Raw genomic sequence first — 18,201 nt, 5'->3', positions numbered from 1 at the left:
ACAGGTGTGTACATACACATACAGAGACACAGGTGTACACACACACACACATACACACACAGGCAGGCATGCACATACATGCATACACACAGACACACACACACACAGACATGCAGGTGTGTACATACACACACACAGGTGTGTACATACACATACAGAGACACACAGGTGTGCACACACACACATACACACACATGCAGGCGTGTACATACAAGCATACACACACAGAGACACACACGCATGCACTCCCACCCGGTACAGCCATCACCCAGCCCCACACAGAGAACATCTGGGTGGGTGGTTTTGAGTCTTGGCACCCACCACTGACCCCCTTAGCCCCATGGCAGCCCAGGGAACCACCAGTGACATCCCCCAGGGTGCCCATCCAGGGCTCCTGACCCCTGCATCCCCCCTGTGCCCCATGTTGAGCACACACACAGACACCAGTGCCTCTTCCCCACTGTGAGCCTCCTCCCATCGCAGGGAGGTCCTGAGCAACCCCTGCCCCTCAAACCCTGAACCCCCTGTAGTGCCATGGCTCCCCTGGCTGCCCACTCAGGTTTCCTAGAGGATGGGATCCTGGTGCAGGACGTCAGCCGGACGCGGCGACGCTATCTGGGCTCCTGGACCTTCCCCTGGGATGTGATGGCTGTGCTGCCCACCGAGCTGCTCTGTCTGCTCCCACGGGTCCCCAGGGTCCCAGGGGTGCCAGCAGCACGTGCCAACCGCTGCCTACGGCTGCCGCGGCTCTTCGAGGCCTTCGACCGGTGCGAGACACGCACGGGATGGCCCAACGTGTTCCGTGTGGCCAAGCTGATGCTGTACCTGCTGCTGGGCATCCACTGGCATGGCTGCCTCTACTTCGCACTGTCGGCACACCTGGGGCTGGGCATTGACCCCTGGGTCTGCCCCAGCTTCACCCGACTGCTGCGCCGCTACCTGCACAGCTTCTACTTCTCCACACTGGTCCTGGCCATGGTGGGCGACACACCAGCCCCGCAGCGCGAGGAGGAGTTCCTCTTCGTCACCGCCGGCTTCCTCCTGGCCATGCTGGGCTTCGCCACCATCACCGGCAACATCAGCGCCGTCATCGTCAACCTCAGCGCAGCCGACGCCGCCTTCTACCCAGACGTGGGGCCGATGCGGCGGTACCTGCGGGCGCGGGGCGCGGGCAGGCGGCTGGTGCGGCGCGTGGTGCGCTGGCACCAGCACCTGCGGGCACAGCGCAAGCTGCCGGCGGAGCGGGAGGTGCTGCAGCACCTGCCGCAGGGCCTGCAGGCTGAGGTGGCAGCCAGCGTGCACCTGGCAGCCCTGCGGCGCGTGGGGCTGTTCCGCGGCTGGGAGCACAGCGTGCTGCGGCAGCTGGTGCTGCGCCTGCGCCCGCAGGTCTTCAGCCCCGGCGAGTTCGTGTGCCGGCGTGGCGATGTGGGCCGCGAGATGTACTTCATCCGTGAGGGCCGCCTGGCTGTGGTGGCCGAGGACGGTGTCACGCAGCTGGCCGTGCTGGGCGAGGGGCTCTACTTTGGGGAGATCAGCCTCATCAACATCAAGGGTGAGCTCCACACTGCACCCTGATGCCGCCCATGGTCGCCTTGGGCTCACGGCCCCCTGCCCCACAGGCAACATGGCAGGGAACCGGCGCACGGCCAACATCCTGAGCATCGGGTACTCAGACCTGTTCTGCCTGGGCAAGGAGGACCTGACAGAGGTGCTGGCTGAGTTCCCTTGTGCCCGTGCTGCCATGGAGGCCAAGGGCCGGGAGCTGCTGCTGCGCATGGGCCAGCTCAACACTGGAGCTGAGGTGGCAGCAGTGGCGGCCGAGGCCGAGCGGCGGCTGCAGGGGCTGGAGGTGGCCCTGGAGGGGCTCCAGACACGGGCAGCCCGACTGCTGGCACAGCTGGAGGCCAGTGCCCTGCGCGTGGCCCTGCGCATCCAGCGCCTCGAGGGGTGGCTGCACCTGCGGCAGCAGCGACGGGACAGAGCAGCAGGAACAGATGGGGCAGCAGGAACGGCCTCACCGCAGCGGCCTGCCAGGACACAGGGCCCTACTGGGGGACAGGGCCCCCCCCAGGGTACAGGGTTCAACCAAGGCACAAGGTCCCCTCAGGAAACAGGGTCCCTTCAAGGTGCAGGGTGCGCCCAGGGCACAGGGTCCTGCTCAGGGACCAGGTCCTGCAGGAGGATGGGGTCCCACTGGGGTGCAGGGCCACTCCAGGGCACAGGGTCCCCACAGAGCACAGGGTCCCAGTAACATGCAAGGTCCCCCCAAGGCACACGATACCCCCATGGTGCAGGGTCCCCTCAGGGCACAGAGTCACATTGGGGCACGAGGTCCTAGTGGCACATATGGTCCCAGGGGGGCACAGGCTCCCCTCAAGGCATGTGATACCCCCATGGTACAGGGTCCCCTCAGGGTACAGGGTCCCCTCAGGGCACAGGGCCCCCCCCAGGGCACAGATTGGGGCACGAGGTCCCAGTGGCACATACGGTCCCAGAAGGGCACAGGCTCTCCCCAGGCCACAGGGTCCCTCTGGGTCACAGAGCTCCAGAGGGGTGCAGGATCTCTCCGAGGCTCAGGGTCCCACCAGGGTCGGGGTCCCACGAGGGGTGGGGATGCCGAGGGACTAGTTCCGCAGTGCTGAGGGGTCACCTGGAGGGGGACAGCAGCGACAGCTGTTGTCGGGTGACACCGACAGCTGCTGCTGCGGGACGGGGACCGGGACGGGGAAGGAGCCGGGATGGGGACGGGTCAGGGTCATGGAGTTGCGGAGTCGGGAGCAGCTCGAGACCCCCAGCCCCGCCGGGGCATCCCGGGGTCAGCCGCAGGGACGCGGTGACAGACACCGCGGTGACGGCAGCCGCTGCCGCTAGAGCGCTCCCGGCCTGGAGCCTCCCCACGCCCCCCCGACCTGCCCGGGACTCCGGCCGCAGCCCGGTACTCCCCGAGCCCCGCTCCCGGTACTCTCCATGGCCCCGCCCGTCCCCCCCGCCCCGGGCTCCCCCCGGTCCCGCCTCCCCCGCGCCCCCAGCACCCCCCCGGCCGCCGCCACCGCCCCCCGCCCCCGGCCCGCCCCGCGCCGGGCGCCGCCCCCGCTTATCCACCGGCGGCTCCGAGCAGATCGGAGCCTCGTCCCTCCCGGAGCCTCCCGGTGCCTGGTCCTTCCCGGTGCCTCCTGCCGGAGGAGGGGCGGGGGGAGGTGGGGGGTCCCCGCCATGGACCCCCGGCCCCTCAACGAGTCGCTGCAGGAGATGCTCTGCCGCTCCGGGAACGGCACCGGGAACGGACCCGGCACCGGCACCGGGACCAACGGCTCGGTCTGCGACCTCCTCCGCAGGGGCCTCCGCGGGCCCCCGGCGCCCAGAGGTGAGAGCGGGGGCGGGGGGGGGAAGGAGCGGGATGGAGCCGGGAGGGGATCCCCACTCCGTGCCCGGCCCTGCGCCCCCCGGCACGCCAGCACTCCGCTTCGTCCCGCCGTGCCACCCCGGCGCCCGCCGCCCCGCGCTCCGGTTCTCCCGGTCCCTGACCGATGCCGGCCCGTCCCCCGCCGTGCCCCTCATCGCACCCATCGTTCCCGACCCCCGCGCCCCGGGCGGGGGCTCGGCGGCCCCGGCACTGCCCAGTGGTCCCGGTGCAGATCTCGGCGCCGCCCGGGGGGAGCACGCCGCCCTGTGCCGGCGGCAGCAGGAGGCCGGAGGGGACTCCGACAGGGACACAGACACCGCCCGCCCCGCACCGCTGCCCCACTGCCGGGGCCGGGACCTCCAACTGGACCCTCGACTGGGACGCCCCCATCCCACCCCACCACCAGAGCCAAGACCGCTAACCCCATCCCACCGCCCGGCTGGAGCCCCTAGTCCGGCTTGTCACTCCCCTTCCCGGGCTGCACGTCCCCGGTCCCCGCGCTGCCGGGGGGAGCCGCGGCTCAGCACCGAGGCGGAGGGTGGGCAGGATGGGGGCACTCACCCAGATGAGGGTTCCCCAGCCTCACAGAATTGTGCTGGGGGGCACCCACCTGGGTGAGGGTCCCCCAGCCTCACAGAACTGAGCCAGGGGGCACGGGGTTCACCCCAAATCCCGGCGGCTGCCAGACGGGGGGGGAAACGATGCACTCGTCTGATGGGTCCCCAGCGAACCCACGCCAGTCATACTGGAGCCCCGGTGTCCCGGTGCCTGAGCCTGTGCTGGGGTGCCTTTGGGGTGCCTTCAGAGTGTCTCTGGGGTGCCACCGGGCTACCCTTGGGGTGCCGTGGGGGAGATCTCTATGGTGCCCTCAGAAGTGCTTTCAGAGTGCCTCTAGGGGGCCACCTGGGTGCCTCTGGGGTGCCCTCGTGGTGCCTCTGGGGTGCACCCAGGGTCCCAATGCAGCGCCGGTGCCCTGCTGCCCACAGAGCTGGACGTGGCGGTGCGCGTGGTGCTGTACGCGCTGATCTTCGTGCTGAGCGTCGGGGGCAATGCGCTGGTAGTGGCCGTGCTGGCGCTGAACCGGCGACTGCGCACCGTCACCAATTGCTTCCTGCTGTCCCTGGCACTGAGTGACCTGCTCCTGGCACTGTGCTGCATGCCCTTCACCCTGCTGCCCGGCCTCATGGGCGCCTTCATCTTCGGCGACGTCGTCTGCAAGCTTGTCGCCTACCTCATGGGTAGGGTGGGGCACAGTGGGGGCTTGTCCCTACCTCGTGGGTATGGGGGGACACAGCACATCCCTACCTTGGTGGTACACAGGGGCACAGGGAGGGGGCTCATCCCTACCGCGTGCATATGTAGGGGGCTTATCCCTACCTCACAGGTACATGGAACAGGCTGGGGGGCTTCGGGAGGAGGTGGGGGCCTGCAGCATCACACCACGCCCACTGACACCCCCTGCCTCCCGCAGGGGTCTCGGTGGCCGTGTCCACCTTCAGCCTGGTGGCCATTGCCATCGAGCGGTACAGTGCCATCTGCAACCCGCTGCAGTCGCGCGCCTGGCAGACACGGTCCCACGCCTGCCGCGTCATCGCCGGCACCTGGGCCCTGGCAGCGCTGCTGATGCTGCCCTACGCCGTGTACAGCACCACGCGGCCCGCCGCCCCCCGCCCGCCCCCCGCACAGTGCACACACCACTGGCCCAGCGAGCGCGTCCGGCAGGTCTGGTGAGTCCCGGGGAGGGAAGGGGAACGCAGGGGTAAGGGGATGCCAAGTGACGGGTGCCACCTGTCCCAGGTACGTCCTGCTGCTCCTCGTCCTCTTCTTCATCCCAGGCGTGGTGATGACGGTGGCATACGGGCTCATCTCCCGTGAGCTCTACCGTGGCATCCGCTTCGAGCTGGACGTCAAGAGGGAGGTGGCAGGTGAGGGGATGGGGCGTGGCAGAGTGCCCACCCCAGGAGGAGAGGGAGGGCTGAGCCCTCACCCCTGCTCCCCACAGTGGTGGGTTCCTCAGGGACACCCCCCTTTCCTGGAGACCTCCTTGTAGCCTTGGGGTGCAGCATGTCCCCATGGTGCCATGTCCACTTCCATGTCCCCTGCACCCCATCCCACCCCTCCTGGAGGATGCTCCCATGGTGTTGGGATGCAGCGTGTCCCTACAGTGCCATGGCCGTGACCATGCCTCCTCACTCCACAGCCCAGCACGGTATCGGGGGGGACCCAGCGCCCGCCTGTGATGAGGGTGACGGGTGCTACCTGCAGCTGTCACGTCCGGGCGCAGCACTGGAGCTGCGGGCGCTGGGGGCGGCTGCACAGCAGGACGGGGCACGCATCAACAGCTCGGGGGCCCAGCTGGCGGCCAAGCGGCGCGTGATCCGCATGCTGGTGGTCATCGTGGCCATGTTCTTCCTCTGCTGGCTGCCCATCTTCGCCGCCAACACCTGGCGTGCCTTTGCCCCGCGGGCAGCCCAGCGGGCACTCTCGGGGACCCCCATCGCCTTCATCCACCTGCTCTCGTACACCTCAGCCTGCGCCAACCCCCTCATCTACTGCTTCATGAACCGCCGCTTCCGCAAGGCCTTTGGGGCCACCTGTGCGGGCTGGGGGTGCCGCCGCGCCTGCCCCCGCCGCCCACCCGAGGACGAGCCCCCCATGGCCAGCGCCTCGCTCTCCAAGTTCAGCTACACTACTGTCAGCAGCCTGGGACCCCCCTGAGCCGGCGCCCCTGAGCTGGAACCCCCTGAGCCCTCCAACACCAGTGCCCGGCACCCACGTGAGCTGGACCCCCATGAGCCCCCCATGGCCAGAACCTTGCTCTCCAAGTTCAGCTACACTATCCTCAGCAGCCTGGGACCCCTGAGCTAGACCCCCTTAGGTCCCCTAACACCAGTGCCTGGGTCCCCCTGAGCTGGACACCCCCAGCAGGACCCCCCCGAGCATGAACCCCGCCCTGGCTCCCCCGGGTGCTGCCAGAACCCCCCGTGCCCCTCTCTGGTGCCTCCCAGATCAGGGCACCCCCAGTCTCCCGTCCTCCCGGGACACCCTTACGCCCCATCCCGCGCTCCATCCCAGTGCCTTCGAGTCCCCGACTGGGTGGGGGCGAGGGGCTGGGCGGGAGGAACCTTGGGGCTGGGCAGGTCGGAGGCTGAGGGAGGTCGAGGCACCCCCAGCTCAGCCCGGGCTGTCCCCGCGCTGCTCCCCGGCTACAGTCACAATAAACTGACCCCGTGCCCACCTGCGCCGCTGCTCCCACCGCTCCTGCCCAGCCGGCACGGAGGCTCCGCGGGGCAGCTCCGGGCGGGACGTGGGGTCGGCACCGCTCAAGGCTCGGGGGGCGGCGGGATGGGACCCTCCGCTGAGGGAACTCCTGAGCCCGGCGGCGGCGGTAGCTGGGGGGGTGGGACTCCCGGGTCCGGTGCACCCATCGCCGCAGCGGGGCCGTGACCGCAGGCCAGGAGGACCCCCGGGACCACCGCCGTCCCCAGGACTCCGATTCCCATCGGCCCCCGCGCGCCACGCCGGCCGGCTCCTTCATTTGCATACGGCTCCCCGCCCCGGGTGGCCACGCCCCCTCCCCGCTCCTCTCCGCGGGTATTGGTCACGCCTCTCTCGCGGCCACGCCCCCCGCGCCAGGCCCCGCCCCCGCCCGGCCGCGACCGGCGGCGCTCGGGCCCCGCCCCCGCCCCGCCCCCTTCCCTCGGCCATGGCCGCCGGGGCTCGGGCCCCGCCGGGGCTGATGGCGCCGTCACCGTGGCGATTGCTGTCGCTGGCCCTGGCTGCTCTGTCGCTGGCCCTGGCTGCGCTGTCGCTGCTGTCGCTGCCGGTGTCGGCGGGGTCGCCGCTCGGCCCCGGGGAGCAGCTGGTGGCGGCGGCGCCGCGCTGGGGCTGGCGGAACTTGTCGTGCCCGGCCTGCCGGCTGCTCTTCGGGGCGCTGGACCTGGCGCTGCAGGTGGGCACGGGGTCATCGGGGAGCACCGGGACACGGGGGGCACCGGGGCGACACCGAAACAGCGGGCGAGGCACGGGGATGGGTGGACACCGGAACACCGGGACGAGGGGAGCGGAGGCGACAGGGCTGGGACAGGAGCGGGGACAGAGGGGACGGGACGGGACAGAGACGGGACAGAGACAGGCCGGGCCAGTACCTCGTGACGGGACCGGCTGGGGCAGGTCGGGGCTTGTGACAGACACGAGACCAGGCTGGGAATGGGGACAGGGACGGGCGGGGACGGGGAGAATGACAGGCTGGGACGGCTGAAAGAGGGACGGGAACGGAGGCAGGGACGGGCCGGGTCATGCCAGTGGCTTCGCTTGGGGGAGCGGGGACGGGCTGGGACAGGAACAGGAACAGGAGCGGGGGCGTGGACAGGCTGGGAGGGGTCGGTGAATCCTTCTCAGAGGACGGGGCCGGCAAGGGAAGGGAGGGAGGAGGGAACCGGGCTGGGGGAACAGAGGGGCTGGGGAACCGTGTGGGTCCCTTCTGGCCTCGGGATATCCAGCTGAGTGGGCCGGGGTGGCCGGCGGGTGTGGGACAGTGACAGCAGCCAGCGGTCGGGGTGTGGGGTCCATGCCGGGGAGCTGGTGGGCGCGGCCCAGAGGTGGCAGCTGGGGTGCCGTGCCCATCCCGGGGGTGCTGACGGGCACAGGCCGGTGACAGCAGCTGGAGTTCAGTGTGTGGGGTCTGTCCTGGGGAGCTGGGGGTGCAGGGCAGCGAGGACAGCAAGGGGTGTGGGGTGCTGGGGCCATCCCGAATGTCCATCCCCCTGCAGCTGGAGCCGAATGTGGCACGCGTGGGGCGCGTGGCGTCGCGGCTGTGCCAGGAGCTGCGGTTGGCGCGGCCACCCGTGTGCCGCCAGGCCGTGCAGCTGTTCCAGGGCGATGTGGTGGCGGCCTGGGCGCGCTCCGTGCTGCGCCCGCCCGAGGCCTGCGGGCTCCTGCTGGGCCCCCGCTGTGGCCACTGGGACATCCTGGGCGCCTGGAACCTGTCCCTGCCCGCCACCCCCAAGCCACCGGTGCGGCCCCCCGCGCCGCCACCGCCTGGAGCGCCCACCGCCCGCATCCTCTTCCTCACCGACCTGCACTGGGACCGGCAGTACGTGCCGGGCAGTGCCGCTGCCTGCCCCGACCCACTGTGCTGCCGCGGGGCCCCCCGCGACGGGCCGGGAACGGCGGGGTTCTGGGGCACCTACAGCAAGTGTGACCTTCCCCTGCACACCATCGACGCGCTGCTGGCCCAGCTCCCCAACACCACCGGTCGCACCGGTAACGACAGCGGTAACGGCACCAGCGGCTTCGCGGCAGCGTACTGGACTGGGGACATCCCTGCGCACAACGTGTGGCAGCAGAGCCGCGGGGACCAGCTGCGGGCACTGCGCACCGTGACGGCCCTGCTGCGCGCCCGCCTGGGGGGGGCTGCGCGTCTTCCCAGCCGTGGGCAACCACGAGGCCACCCCGGTGAACGCCTTCCCCCCGCCCTACGTGCGCGGGAACCAGTCGGCCGCGTGGCTCTACGACGCCATGGCCGAGGCCTGGCAGCACTGGCTGCCCCCCGCCGCCCTGCACACCCTGCGGTGGGCACGGGGCGTGGTCGGGGGGAGAGGGTGGAGGATTCCAGGCTATTGAGGGTCCAGGCGTGGGGAGTTCATGGATTGCAGGGGTAGGAGGGCACAGAGATGGGGGTTGTGGGCTATTGGGGGCCAGAGTCTGTGGCATTTAGGGTACCAAGGATCAGGGGGCACAGGGCTGGGAGGCTCCGCGCTGGGTAGCTCTGGGCTGTCGGGTGTTCTGGAGTAGGGGAGTTGGGGTAGCATGGATTGGCGGCTCAGAGCTGGGGACTCTGGGCTGCTGGGTGCTTGGGACTGGCAGGACACAGAGGGGTCTCTATGCTGGAGGGGCAGTGGGGGTACCAGGCTAGGTGCAGATGTCTCAGCTTCATGGGCGGGGAGAGGTGCAAGGAGGGGGGGGTCATGGCTGGTGGGGGCACAGGGGCTCCAGGCTGGGGGCTGTAGGCAGGTGGGCAGCGTGGGTGGCAGAGAGCTGGGGGTCCATAGGATGGGTGCAGGGTTGTGGATCAGAGGACACAGCACTGACCCCCCTTTTCCACGCAGGGCCGGCGGGTTCTACACGGCACAGATCTGGCCTGGGCTGCGCCTTGTCTCCCTCAACATGAACTTCTGCTCCCAGGCCAACTTCTGGCTCCTCATCAACGCCACTGACCCTGCAGGGCAGCTCCAGTGGCTCATGGGGGTCCTTGCAGATGCTGAGCATGATGGGGAGAAGGTGGGGGGGGATTCTGGGGGGACATGGGGGGTTCCGGTGGGCCCCAGGCAAAGCCCCAGCCCTGGCTCCCTGCCCACAGGTGCACATCATCGGGCACATCCCCCCGGCCCACTGTCTGCGCAGCTGGAGCTGGAACTACTACCGCATCGTCAACAGGTCAGTGCCTGACTCCTGGCCCAGACCCCACACCATGTGCCAGACCCCTGACCGTGTGCCCCACCCCACATGCCAGACCCCCACACTGTGCCCTGGACTCCAATCCCATGTGCTGGACCCCTGCCCTGCACACTAGACCCCTGTCCATGCGTCCTTGACCCCCACACCAGACCCCCCACCCCACAAGCCAGAGCCCAGCTCCACACCCTGAACTCCCACCGACACATGGTACCCCTGCCCTATACAACAGGTCCCTGCCCCATATGCTGGACCCCTACACAGACCTCCACCCTGCGCCCTGGACTCTCCCTTCATGTGCCATCCCATGTGCCAGACCCCCACCCCACATATCCTGGACCACCACCCTACGTACCAGAGCCCCAGGGCCAGGCTTGGGTTGGGGTTCCAGGGTGGGGGTCTGGAGGTCGGGATGCCACCCCCCACTCACCCCACCGTGGCAGGTTCGAGGGCACCATCGCTGCCCAGTTCTTCGGGCACACGCACCTGGATGAGTTTGAGTTGTTCTACGATGAGGAGACGCTGTCACGTCCCGTCTCCGTTGCCTTCGTTGCACCAAGCGTCACCACCTACATCAACCTCAATCCCGGTGCGCCCCAGACCGCCCCATGTGTCCCCCCAAGCCACCCCAATCCCGCCGGCACTGACTGTCCCTCCCGCCGCAGGGTACCGTGTGTATGAGGTGGCCGGTTCCTACCCTGGGAGCTCCCACGCAGTCCTGGACCACGAGACCTTCATCCTAAACCTGACGGAGGCCAACGCGGCCCCCCCCAGGGACTCCCCCGCCCTGGCAGCGGCTCTACAGCGCACGTGAGGCCTACGGGCTGCCCACGGCCTTCCCGGCTGACTGGGACCTGCTGGTGCGGCGGATGCAGGACGACGAGCAGCTCTTCCAGCGGTTCTGGTTCCACCTGCACAAGGGGCACCCGCCCCACGAGCCCTGCGGGAGCCCCTGCAAGGCCGCCCTGCTCTGCGCCCTGCGCACCGGCCGCGCCGCCGACCCCGCACTGTGCCGGCCCCTGCGCCCTGCGCTGCCCTTCCCACGCATCCAGGAGCTCTGGCACCAGCAGCGGCTGTGCTGACCCAGGGGCCGGCAGGAGCAGGGGCTGGGACGTGGCCACACCAGGAGCAGAGTCAGCGCGTGGTCTCCCTGGAAGCAGGGCTGGGACACGGTTACGCAGCGAGCGGGATTGCAGTCAGCACACGGTCACACCGGGAGCGGGGCTGGGAACGGGATCCGCACAAGGTCACTGGGAGCGAGGTCAGGATTGGCGCGTGGTCCCCACGTCCCGCCAGTTACACAATAAAGGCACAATGGACCCCACCACCCCTCCTTATCCTCACCCACCAGGACTGGAACTGGGATCAGGATCAGCACGTAGTCCTCATGCTCCCATCACCCCCCAGTACAGGTGTGATAGACCCCACTGTCCTTCATCCTCCTCACCGCAATTCTCAGTCCGCAGCTTAGGGAGACCCAAATCAGGGATGATGGGACCCCACCACCCCACCTCCTTCTCCTAATTCTCACCCACTGGGATCACAATTGGGATCAGGCCATAGTCCCTGTACTCCCGTCACCCCCCCCTAATAAAGGTGTGGATGGACCCCACTGCCCCTCTTCACCCTCATGTTCACCCTGCAACACCCTAGGAAGACCCAAACTGGACACAGTGCCCTCACCATCCCTCCCCTTGCAGCTCCTCCTTGTAAGAGGCCAAATGCAGAGCCAAGCTGGGCTGGTGGAATGGGTTTATTAATTAATGATTTAGTACAACACAGACCCTCGTTACGCCACATGCATTGGGGACCTTGGGGGGGGCATGACCCACCATGGGGGCAGTGGTGGGGGCACGACCCCCAACCCAACACCCTGGGTAACTGTGTGCCCTGGAGCGTTGGGTCAGTGGTCCTGCCCCCTCACGCTGCTTTGCCCAGCTGCATACCCCCCATGCCCTTGCCCCACTCACGGGGTCTGTGCCCCTCCCCGCCGCGGTTTGAGGGTCCCCAGGAGGGTCTGCACCCCCCGGCGCACAGAGGAGCCCACCCGCCGTGCCACTGAGTCCGCCGGGGGCGCCGGCAGGCAGGAGCTGGAGGCCTGGGGCCGCGCATCCAGGCACTTCTGGTAGCGGAGCTGTGGGGAGGGAGGGGGTCAGCGGGGGGCAGGGGGAGCCCTGGGGGGGGCTCAGGGGTCCCACTCACCACGCAGGCAGCCTGCAGCGCCTCGCTGAGTCCCGCGGCGTTGGGCTCACACCACACCATGTGGCAGCGGAAGGTGCCGGGAGCGCTGGCCATGATGAAGGCGAAGGCGCGTACATCGCGCCCCACACCCATGAAGGACAGGAACCGCACGCGGCACTCGCACAGCACCGCCTCCGTCTGGGGGAGCAGGGGGGTCACTGGGGCACCCCAGGGTGGGCAGGGGGTCATCGAGGCACCCCCAGGATGGGGATAGGGTCAGCAGGGCACATGGGTGCCTAAGGCGCCCGCCAGGAGGAGTGGGGTGGTTGCTGTGCTGGGAGGGTTCAGCACAGCCCCCCAGGGTGGGAGGGGATCCCCCAAGGCCCCCTGGGATGTGCTGGGATGGGGACACGATGGAGGGAGCCATCGTGGCTCCTTGGTACAAGGAGGGGTCTCTACAGCCCCTCTGGCACGTGACAGGGTCACTGAGACCCCAGAACAGGAGGGGGTCACCAGTGCAGGTGGGGGTCACCACAGCTCCCCTAGGCCAGGGTGATGGTCCCAGGTGGGGGATGCACCCGGTGGTGGGTGATGGTGAGGGCAGGCGTGGGTGGGGGTCCCAGGACAGGGGGGGTCCGAGGAGGGCACACACCTGGCGGTGAGCAATGGTGAGGGTGGCAGGGGCCACACTGACCACCACGGGGGTGGGTGCAGGGGGCTCCCCCGAGCCAGGGGCCAGCGCCGCCTCCAGTGCCGCATTGATCACATCCATGCCTGAGGGGCACAGGGAGGGTCAGGGCAGCCCCGGGGGTGCCCTTTCCTCACAGCTGCCCCATATGGGCTAGAGGAGCCCCCCTGAGACACCCTCCCCCTTCCCGAGTCCCCCACTCACCCACTGGCTTGGCAACGGGGACACAGCCCAGGTAACACACGGGGAAGCGCTGAACCACCTCACTCTTGGGGGCTGGGAACTCCACTGTGGGGGAGGCGCTGTCAGACACCCCCAGAGCCCCCCAAAACACCCCAGAGCCCCAGCATCCCCCCAGAACCCCTCCCCACCCCTCAGTGCTCACCCAGCACCCAACCCCTCTAAGAGCTTTTGGACACTGAGCACTCCAGTGTGGGGGGGACATGGCAGACCTCCCCAGAGCCCTTCAAGACTCCCCCCCAGAGCACCCCAACACTCCCCCAGAGCATCCCCAGAACTCCCAACACCCCCCAGTTGCACTGCCTTGCTCTTAGGGGCCAGGAGCCCTACTGTGGTGGGGGACATCATCAGACCCCCCCCAAACCTCCCCAAAAGCCACCTTCTCTTCCAGCTGCCCCACCCCAGCGAATGCAACCTCCAGACACACCGGCCCCATCCCTGCAGTCCCCCAGTCCTTCCTAGTCACTCCCAGACTCCCAATCCCCTCCAGGGTACCCTTCAGACGCCTCCCCAGAGCCACCCCAATTCCCTCACAGGCACCCCCTAACCCCCATACCCTGCAGGGGAGGGTCCCCCAGCCGGGGGGGGGTCTGTCCCCAGGCCATTGCCTGCTGCCCGGGCGCTTCGCCGCTCCGCCGTCAGCTGGGGGACAAGGGGATACGGCCCTCACAGATGTCCCACCACAGTGACCTCCAGGGACCCCCGCGGTGACCCACAGTCCCCCAATGTCACACAAGGGGCACCCCCAGCCCTCCTGGATGTCACACCATGGACACCCGCAGGGACTCGCAGCACCCTGCAGCAGGTCTGTGGGGACACTGGGGTGGGAAGGGGCTCACCCGGGAACAGGCCTGGGGGCTGGCTGGAGGGGCCTGCAGGTCTCACCTGTGTGCAGATGTGGCGCAGGCTAGGGCAAGTCCCGGCAGGTTTTTGGGGGTCTCACCTGAGCACAGATGTGGTGCAGACCAAGGAAGGGGAATTTGGGGTGGGTTTCCTGGGCCCAGGGGGTCTTGGGGGGTGTCTCACCTGGGCGCAGACAGGGTGCAGGCCAGGAGGGGGGTTCTCAGGGGCTTTTGGGGGGTCTCATCTAGGCACAGATGCAGCACAGGCCAAAGTGATGGTTTGGGGAGAAACCCGGCAGGGATTGGGAGGGTTTTACCTGGACGCAGATCCAGTGCAGGCCAGAGGGGGGGTCTCACTTGGGCACAGACATGGTGCAGGCCAGAGGGTGGCTTGAGGGGGTCCTGGGGAGGTCTGGGGGGTCTCACCTGTCCACAGACCCGGTGCAGTCCAGCAGCGATGGCACTGGCTGGCCCCTCGCAGCGGAACACGTGGCACTTCAGCACCTGCGTCAAGGGGTCCCGGGCCACGTATGCAAAGTCCCTAGGGGGGAGCAGGGGGGTACGCTCAGGATCCCCCGGTTCCCTCCCCACCCAGTCCGAGCCGGGACTGGGGGCACTGGGCATCTGGGGGCAGGTTGGGGCCATACCTCTCCCTGTGTCCCCGGCAGCACAGCGGGACAGAGCAGGGTTAGGGGGTGATGGGGGGGCACAGACCCCCTTCTCCCCAGCCCCAGGACCCACCCCACAGCACCCTGGGGGCAGGTCTGATCCCAGCCCACACTCTCCTCTGCTGGGGGGGGCTCAGTGTTGGGACCCTGTGGCCCCCACCTGCTCAACCGATGGGACCACATCCACATGTGGGACCCCCCCAGCCCTGTGCACGTGACCCCGCAGCCCCACACCTCACCCATGTGGGAATCCCAGCCCCGTGCTCCCCTCTACACCCGGATGCTCCCATACCCAGCCCCACATACATGGGATTCCAGAGCCCCCACCCCACACCATGTGGGTTCCCACAAACCCAGATTCCCTCCATCCCTGCACCCTGCACACACAGGACCCCCAGCCCCATATGTACTGAGTCCCCTGCAGACACCAGAACCCCATGCCCCCCCACACCAGACCCCAGTGCCACTTCAAGCTCCACGCGTGGGCACCCCTGTGCTTCCCAGCCCCACACGTGCCCCCCACCTGCTGCCGTGCCGCCCCACACCCCACACGCGGATGCTGCCCACGGGCTGCGCGTGCAGCAGTGCCCGGTCCTGGGGGTCCACGAGCTTCAGCGTGCGGCCCTCGAGCAGCAGCAGCGCCCGTGCCTGGGGGCACAGGAGGGTCAGGATACTCCGCTCCCACAGATGCCGGGGGGGGGGCAGCAGAGAGGGGCAGCGGAGAGGGTGTGGGATGGATGTGGGGGGGCACGGGGGGCGCCGGGGTCACTCACCTCCCCCCAGCTGCCGGGGGGGGCCATCGCGAGGCCCTGAGAGCTGCCGGATGCAGGCGCTGACAGCACTGCTGCTGCGGCCAGGACCCAGCTCCTCCTCCCGCAGCTGCACCCAGCCCAGAGAGCGCACCGGGAGGCCCTGGGGGCGAGGGGGAAAAACGGGAGTCAGTGGAGGATGTGTGGGGCAGGAGCTGTGGGGTGGGGGCAGTGTGGGGCAAGGATGGCATGGGGTGGGGGGGCAGTGGAGAAGGGAGTGACATGGGGCAGGAAAGGCATGGACCATGAAGCAGGGGTGGTGTGGGGCATGGGCTATGGGGCAGAGATGGTGAGGGGCAAGGGGGCAGGGACAGTGTGGGGCAGCCTCAGCTCCCCAGCAGTAACCCAACCCCTCACTGCCCCAATCTGTACGGCCCTGGGCCCTCGGGGCAGGGCAGACCCCACAGTGGGGCGAGGCTCCTCCCATGCAGGTGACATCCTGGGGCACCCCTGGGTTGGATACCTCAGCCCCCCAGCAGTAGACCAGACCGCAGCGGGGTGGGGAAGGGGCCCCATGGGTTGGGAGGGTCAGGAGAGACCAGCCCTACCTTGGAGTCCAGCGTATCCTCCTCACCCAGGGCCATGCTGCAAGGGGAAGGGTGGGGGGGCTCAGTGACTGCACCCTGAGACCCTGGGGCCTCCCCACCCCCAATGCCTGTCCCTGAGACCCCTCTGGGATTCCCTGCATCCCACACCTGAGTCACTGCACCCTGAGTACCTTGGACTTTCCCCCCTGAACCCCTGCCTTAAGATCCTGGGATCCAAGTCCAACCCCTGTCCCAAGACCCCATTTCCCTGCCCCACACCTGGGTCCCTGCCCCCCCTGCTCCCACTTCACACCAGACACCTCTCCCCATTCTGTTGCTTGTCACCCAGGGTCCCACCTCCCGACAAGGCCCAGGCACAGCCCTGCCCATGCCCCACATTTCCCGTGTGTCCCCCCAGCCCCTGTGCCCTGCCCCCGCACCCCTCTCCTGGTGATCCTGGGCCTGGTGACAGCATCTCCAGGTCCGACACTCCTGGCTCCTCATCTTCCTCCTCCTCCTCCTCCTCCTCTGCCGTGGGGTCCTAGGGGCAAGGGGGCTCTGTGGGGCTGGAGGGGCACTGACCCCCCACCCTTTCCCATCCACTACCCCCTCTCACCTTCCACAAGTCCCCATCATTGAAGGTCTCAGCTGGGGCAAAGCTCGTCCAGGACAGCTGCAGGGGGCTGGGTCAGGGTGCTTCACAGGGCAGCCCCCTGCAGGCCCCCCATCACCCCACAGGTGCCCCATGGCTGCCCCCCAGTCACCCCGCAGCACACTATGGGAGCCCCACGGTAACCCCAAGAGCATCCCACGCCCATACCACGGGTGCCCTGCACCCCCCACAACCACCCCACCATCATATCCTGGTCACCCCATGCCCTATAGCCACCCCCTGCTGGCCCCAGCATGGCTGCACAGCCACCTCCCAGCCCAACGCCAGCCCTCTCAGTCCCGACTCACGGTGGGCCCCTCGGTGGGGGTGCTGCCATCAGAAGGGGTCTCATGGGGCCCACCGGGGGGCTCCCACTGAGTGGTACCAGTGGGGACATGCCAGTAGTAGGTGCCCGAGGTGTCCTGCACCCGCAGCCACCCGGGGGGCAGGTCCCCATGTGCTCCCGCGCCGCACGGCCACAGCGACTCTGCAGGGCATGGGGGGGGTAAGAGGGGGTCAGCCCCGACCCCACACACAGCCCCACACAGCCCCCTTGCCCAGAGACACAGGGATGCCCCAGGAGGGCTGCACAGGGACAAGGGAGCAAAGAGGGGGCCGTGGAACCAACGGGGCCTGGGGACACAGAACAGTGCCCAGGGGGCTGGGGGACCAGGGGCCAGGAGTGGCACCCAGTGGGGCTGGGAGTGTAGCGGTGGGTACACAGCCAAGGACTAGGGGAGATGTGAAGCTGATAGGAGCAAGGGGGCATGACAGGAAGGAGCAGGTGGGGGCAGCCATGGGGCTCTGTGGGGCACTTGTGGGGCAGCCAGAGATTGTCAGAAGCCTCCATGCGGCAGCTGTGGGGCAGTGAGAGGTCACCGTGGGGCTCCATAGGGCAGCCATAAGTCACTGGGGCTCCACGGGTCGCGTGCCCACCTGGCTCATCGGGGGAGCTGCCGGGGCTGCCCTGGCTCAGCGTGGCCCAGCTCGAGTCCTCGTCGCTGCCGGGGCCGGGCCCCCCGAAGAGGCGGCTGGCGCTGCGCCCCGGGGGCTCCCGCAGGCCCCGCTCCGTGCCCAGAGCCGGTGGAGAGACCCCGGCCCCGTCCTCCTCCTCCTCGTCCTCCTCCTCATCTTCATCATCCTCCTCCTCCTCCGAGGCGCGGATCAGCAAGGCCCGTGGGTCTCGGGCGGCGTTCCGGGCATTGCGGGCCTGGACCCCCGGCTCGAGCGCTCCGGGGGACCCCCCGTGAGCCCCGGGGGACCGCCCCGGCCCTGGCCCCGGCTCGAGCTCGTTGCGGTTCTGGTCCTGCCCGGCCTTCGCCCACCCGGCGCCGGGCAGCTCCTCGGCCGGGGCCCCCCCGGGGCCGGTGCGGGGGTCGGGGGGCGCTCCCAGCCCCAGGCTCAGCCCCGGGCACCGGTTGTCGTTGGCGAGGTCGCTGCGCTTGCTCAGGGCCCCCGACATGGCGCGAGGACACGGGGACGGGCGGGACCCCCGGCACGGCGGGACCCCCGGCCCGGCCCGGCCGCAGCTGCCGCTGCTGGGGTGGGAGGGCGAGGGGGTCCTACAGCCCCCGGGGCGGCTCCGCGTCCATCGGGCCTGCGGGGAGCGGGGGGTAGCGCGGGGACCCCCGGCCACGGACGCTCCACGGCCCTGGGTCCTCCCAAGGACTCGGCATCCCCTCACAGCCCTGTCACGGACCCGGGGAGCGTTCCGCAGCACCAGCATCCCCCCCCC

The 18,201-nt window shown here is 69.1% G+C and overlaps 4 protein-coding genes across 4 annotated transcripts in view; 3 read left to right on the top strand and 1 right to left on the bottom strand.

Annotated features, from left to right (window-relative positions):
- CNGA4 (cyclic nucleotide gated channel subunit alpha 4) overlaps nt 1-2,871 on the top strand; it is a 5,724-nt gene extending 2,853 nt beyond the window's left edge. The window contains exons 4-6 of the mRNA XM_042051495.1: nt 560-1,552; nt 1,620-2,097; nt 2,697-2,871. Coding sequence (XP_041907429.1) covers nt 560-1,552; nt 1,620-2,097; nt 2,697-2,871 — 1,646 coding nt within the window. The remainder of the gene's footprint in view (nt 1-559; nt 1,553-1,619; nt 2,098-2,696) is intronic.
- A 243-nt stretch (nt 2,872-3,114) lies between these two features.
- CCKBR (cholecystokinin B receptor) lies at nt 3,115-6,645 on the top strand. Its single transcript, XM_042019227.1, has 5 exons — nt 3,115-3,364; nt 4,390-4,641; nt 4,875-5,130; nt 5,201-5,328; nt 5,604-6,645. The coding sequence occupies exons 1-5, from the start codon at nt 3,214-3,216 to the stop codon at nt 6,119-6,121; spliced, it is 1,305 nt and encodes a 434-aa protein (XP_041875161.1). The 5' UTR covers nt 3,115-3,213; the 3' UTR covers nt 6,122-6,645.
- Nucleotides 6,646-7,076: 431 nt separating this feature from the next.
- Nucleotides 7,077-11,471, top strand: SMPD1 (sphingomyelin phosphodiesterase 1). The gene is given in 8 exon segments (XM_042019092.1): nt 7,077-7,355; nt 8,176-8,811; nt 8,813-8,976; nt 9,514-9,685; nt 9,765-9,841; nt 10,303-10,448; nt 10,525-10,628; nt 10,630-11,471. Coding segments are annotated over 8 exon segments (1,857 nt in total). The 5' UTR covers nt 7,077-7,109; the 3' UTR covers nt 10,942-11,471.
- Nucleotides 11,472-11,594: 123 nt separating this feature from the next.
- APBB1 (amyloid beta precursor protein binding family B member 1) overlaps nt 11,595-18,201 on the bottom strand; it is a 7,681-nt gene continuing 1,074 nt past the window's right edge. Inside the window, 16 exon segments of the mRNA XM_042018960.1 lie at nt 11,595-11,993; nt 12,062-12,238; nt 12,693-12,814; nt 12,933-13,016; nt 13,525-13,555; nt 13,557-13,610; nt 14,237-14,351; nt 14,458-14,463; nt 15,002-15,126; nt 15,252-15,288; nt 15,290-15,390; nt 15,836-15,872; nt 16,255-16,355; nt 16,431-16,487; nt 16,775-16,953; nt 17,403-18,063. Of these exon segments, the coding sequence (XP_041874894.1) occupies nt 11,826-11,993; nt 12,062-12,238; nt 12,693-12,814; nt 12,933-13,016; nt 13,525-13,555; nt 13,557-13,610; nt 14,237-14,351; nt 14,458-14,463; nt 15,002-15,126; nt 15,252-15,288; nt 15,290-15,390; nt 15,836-15,872; nt 16,255-16,355; nt 16,431-16,487; nt 16,775-16,953; nt 17,403-17,928 (1,920 nt within the window). The 5' untranslated portion in view covers nt 17,929-18,063 and the 3' untranslated portion in view covers nt 11,595-11,825.

Source organism: Corvus kubaryi, unplaced genomic scaffold (assembly GCF_017639235.1).
Source record: "Corvus kubaryi isolate FWS band 111438036 unplaced genomic scaffold, C.kubaryi_AGA036_p1.0 114, whole genome shotgun sequence".
NCBI lineage: Eukaryota > Metazoa > Chordata > Aves > Passeriformes > Corvidae > Corvus > Corvus kubaryi.
The sequence above is the reverse complement of the archived record's forward strand: the minus strand, read 5'-3'. Positions and strand labels throughout refer to the sequence as shown.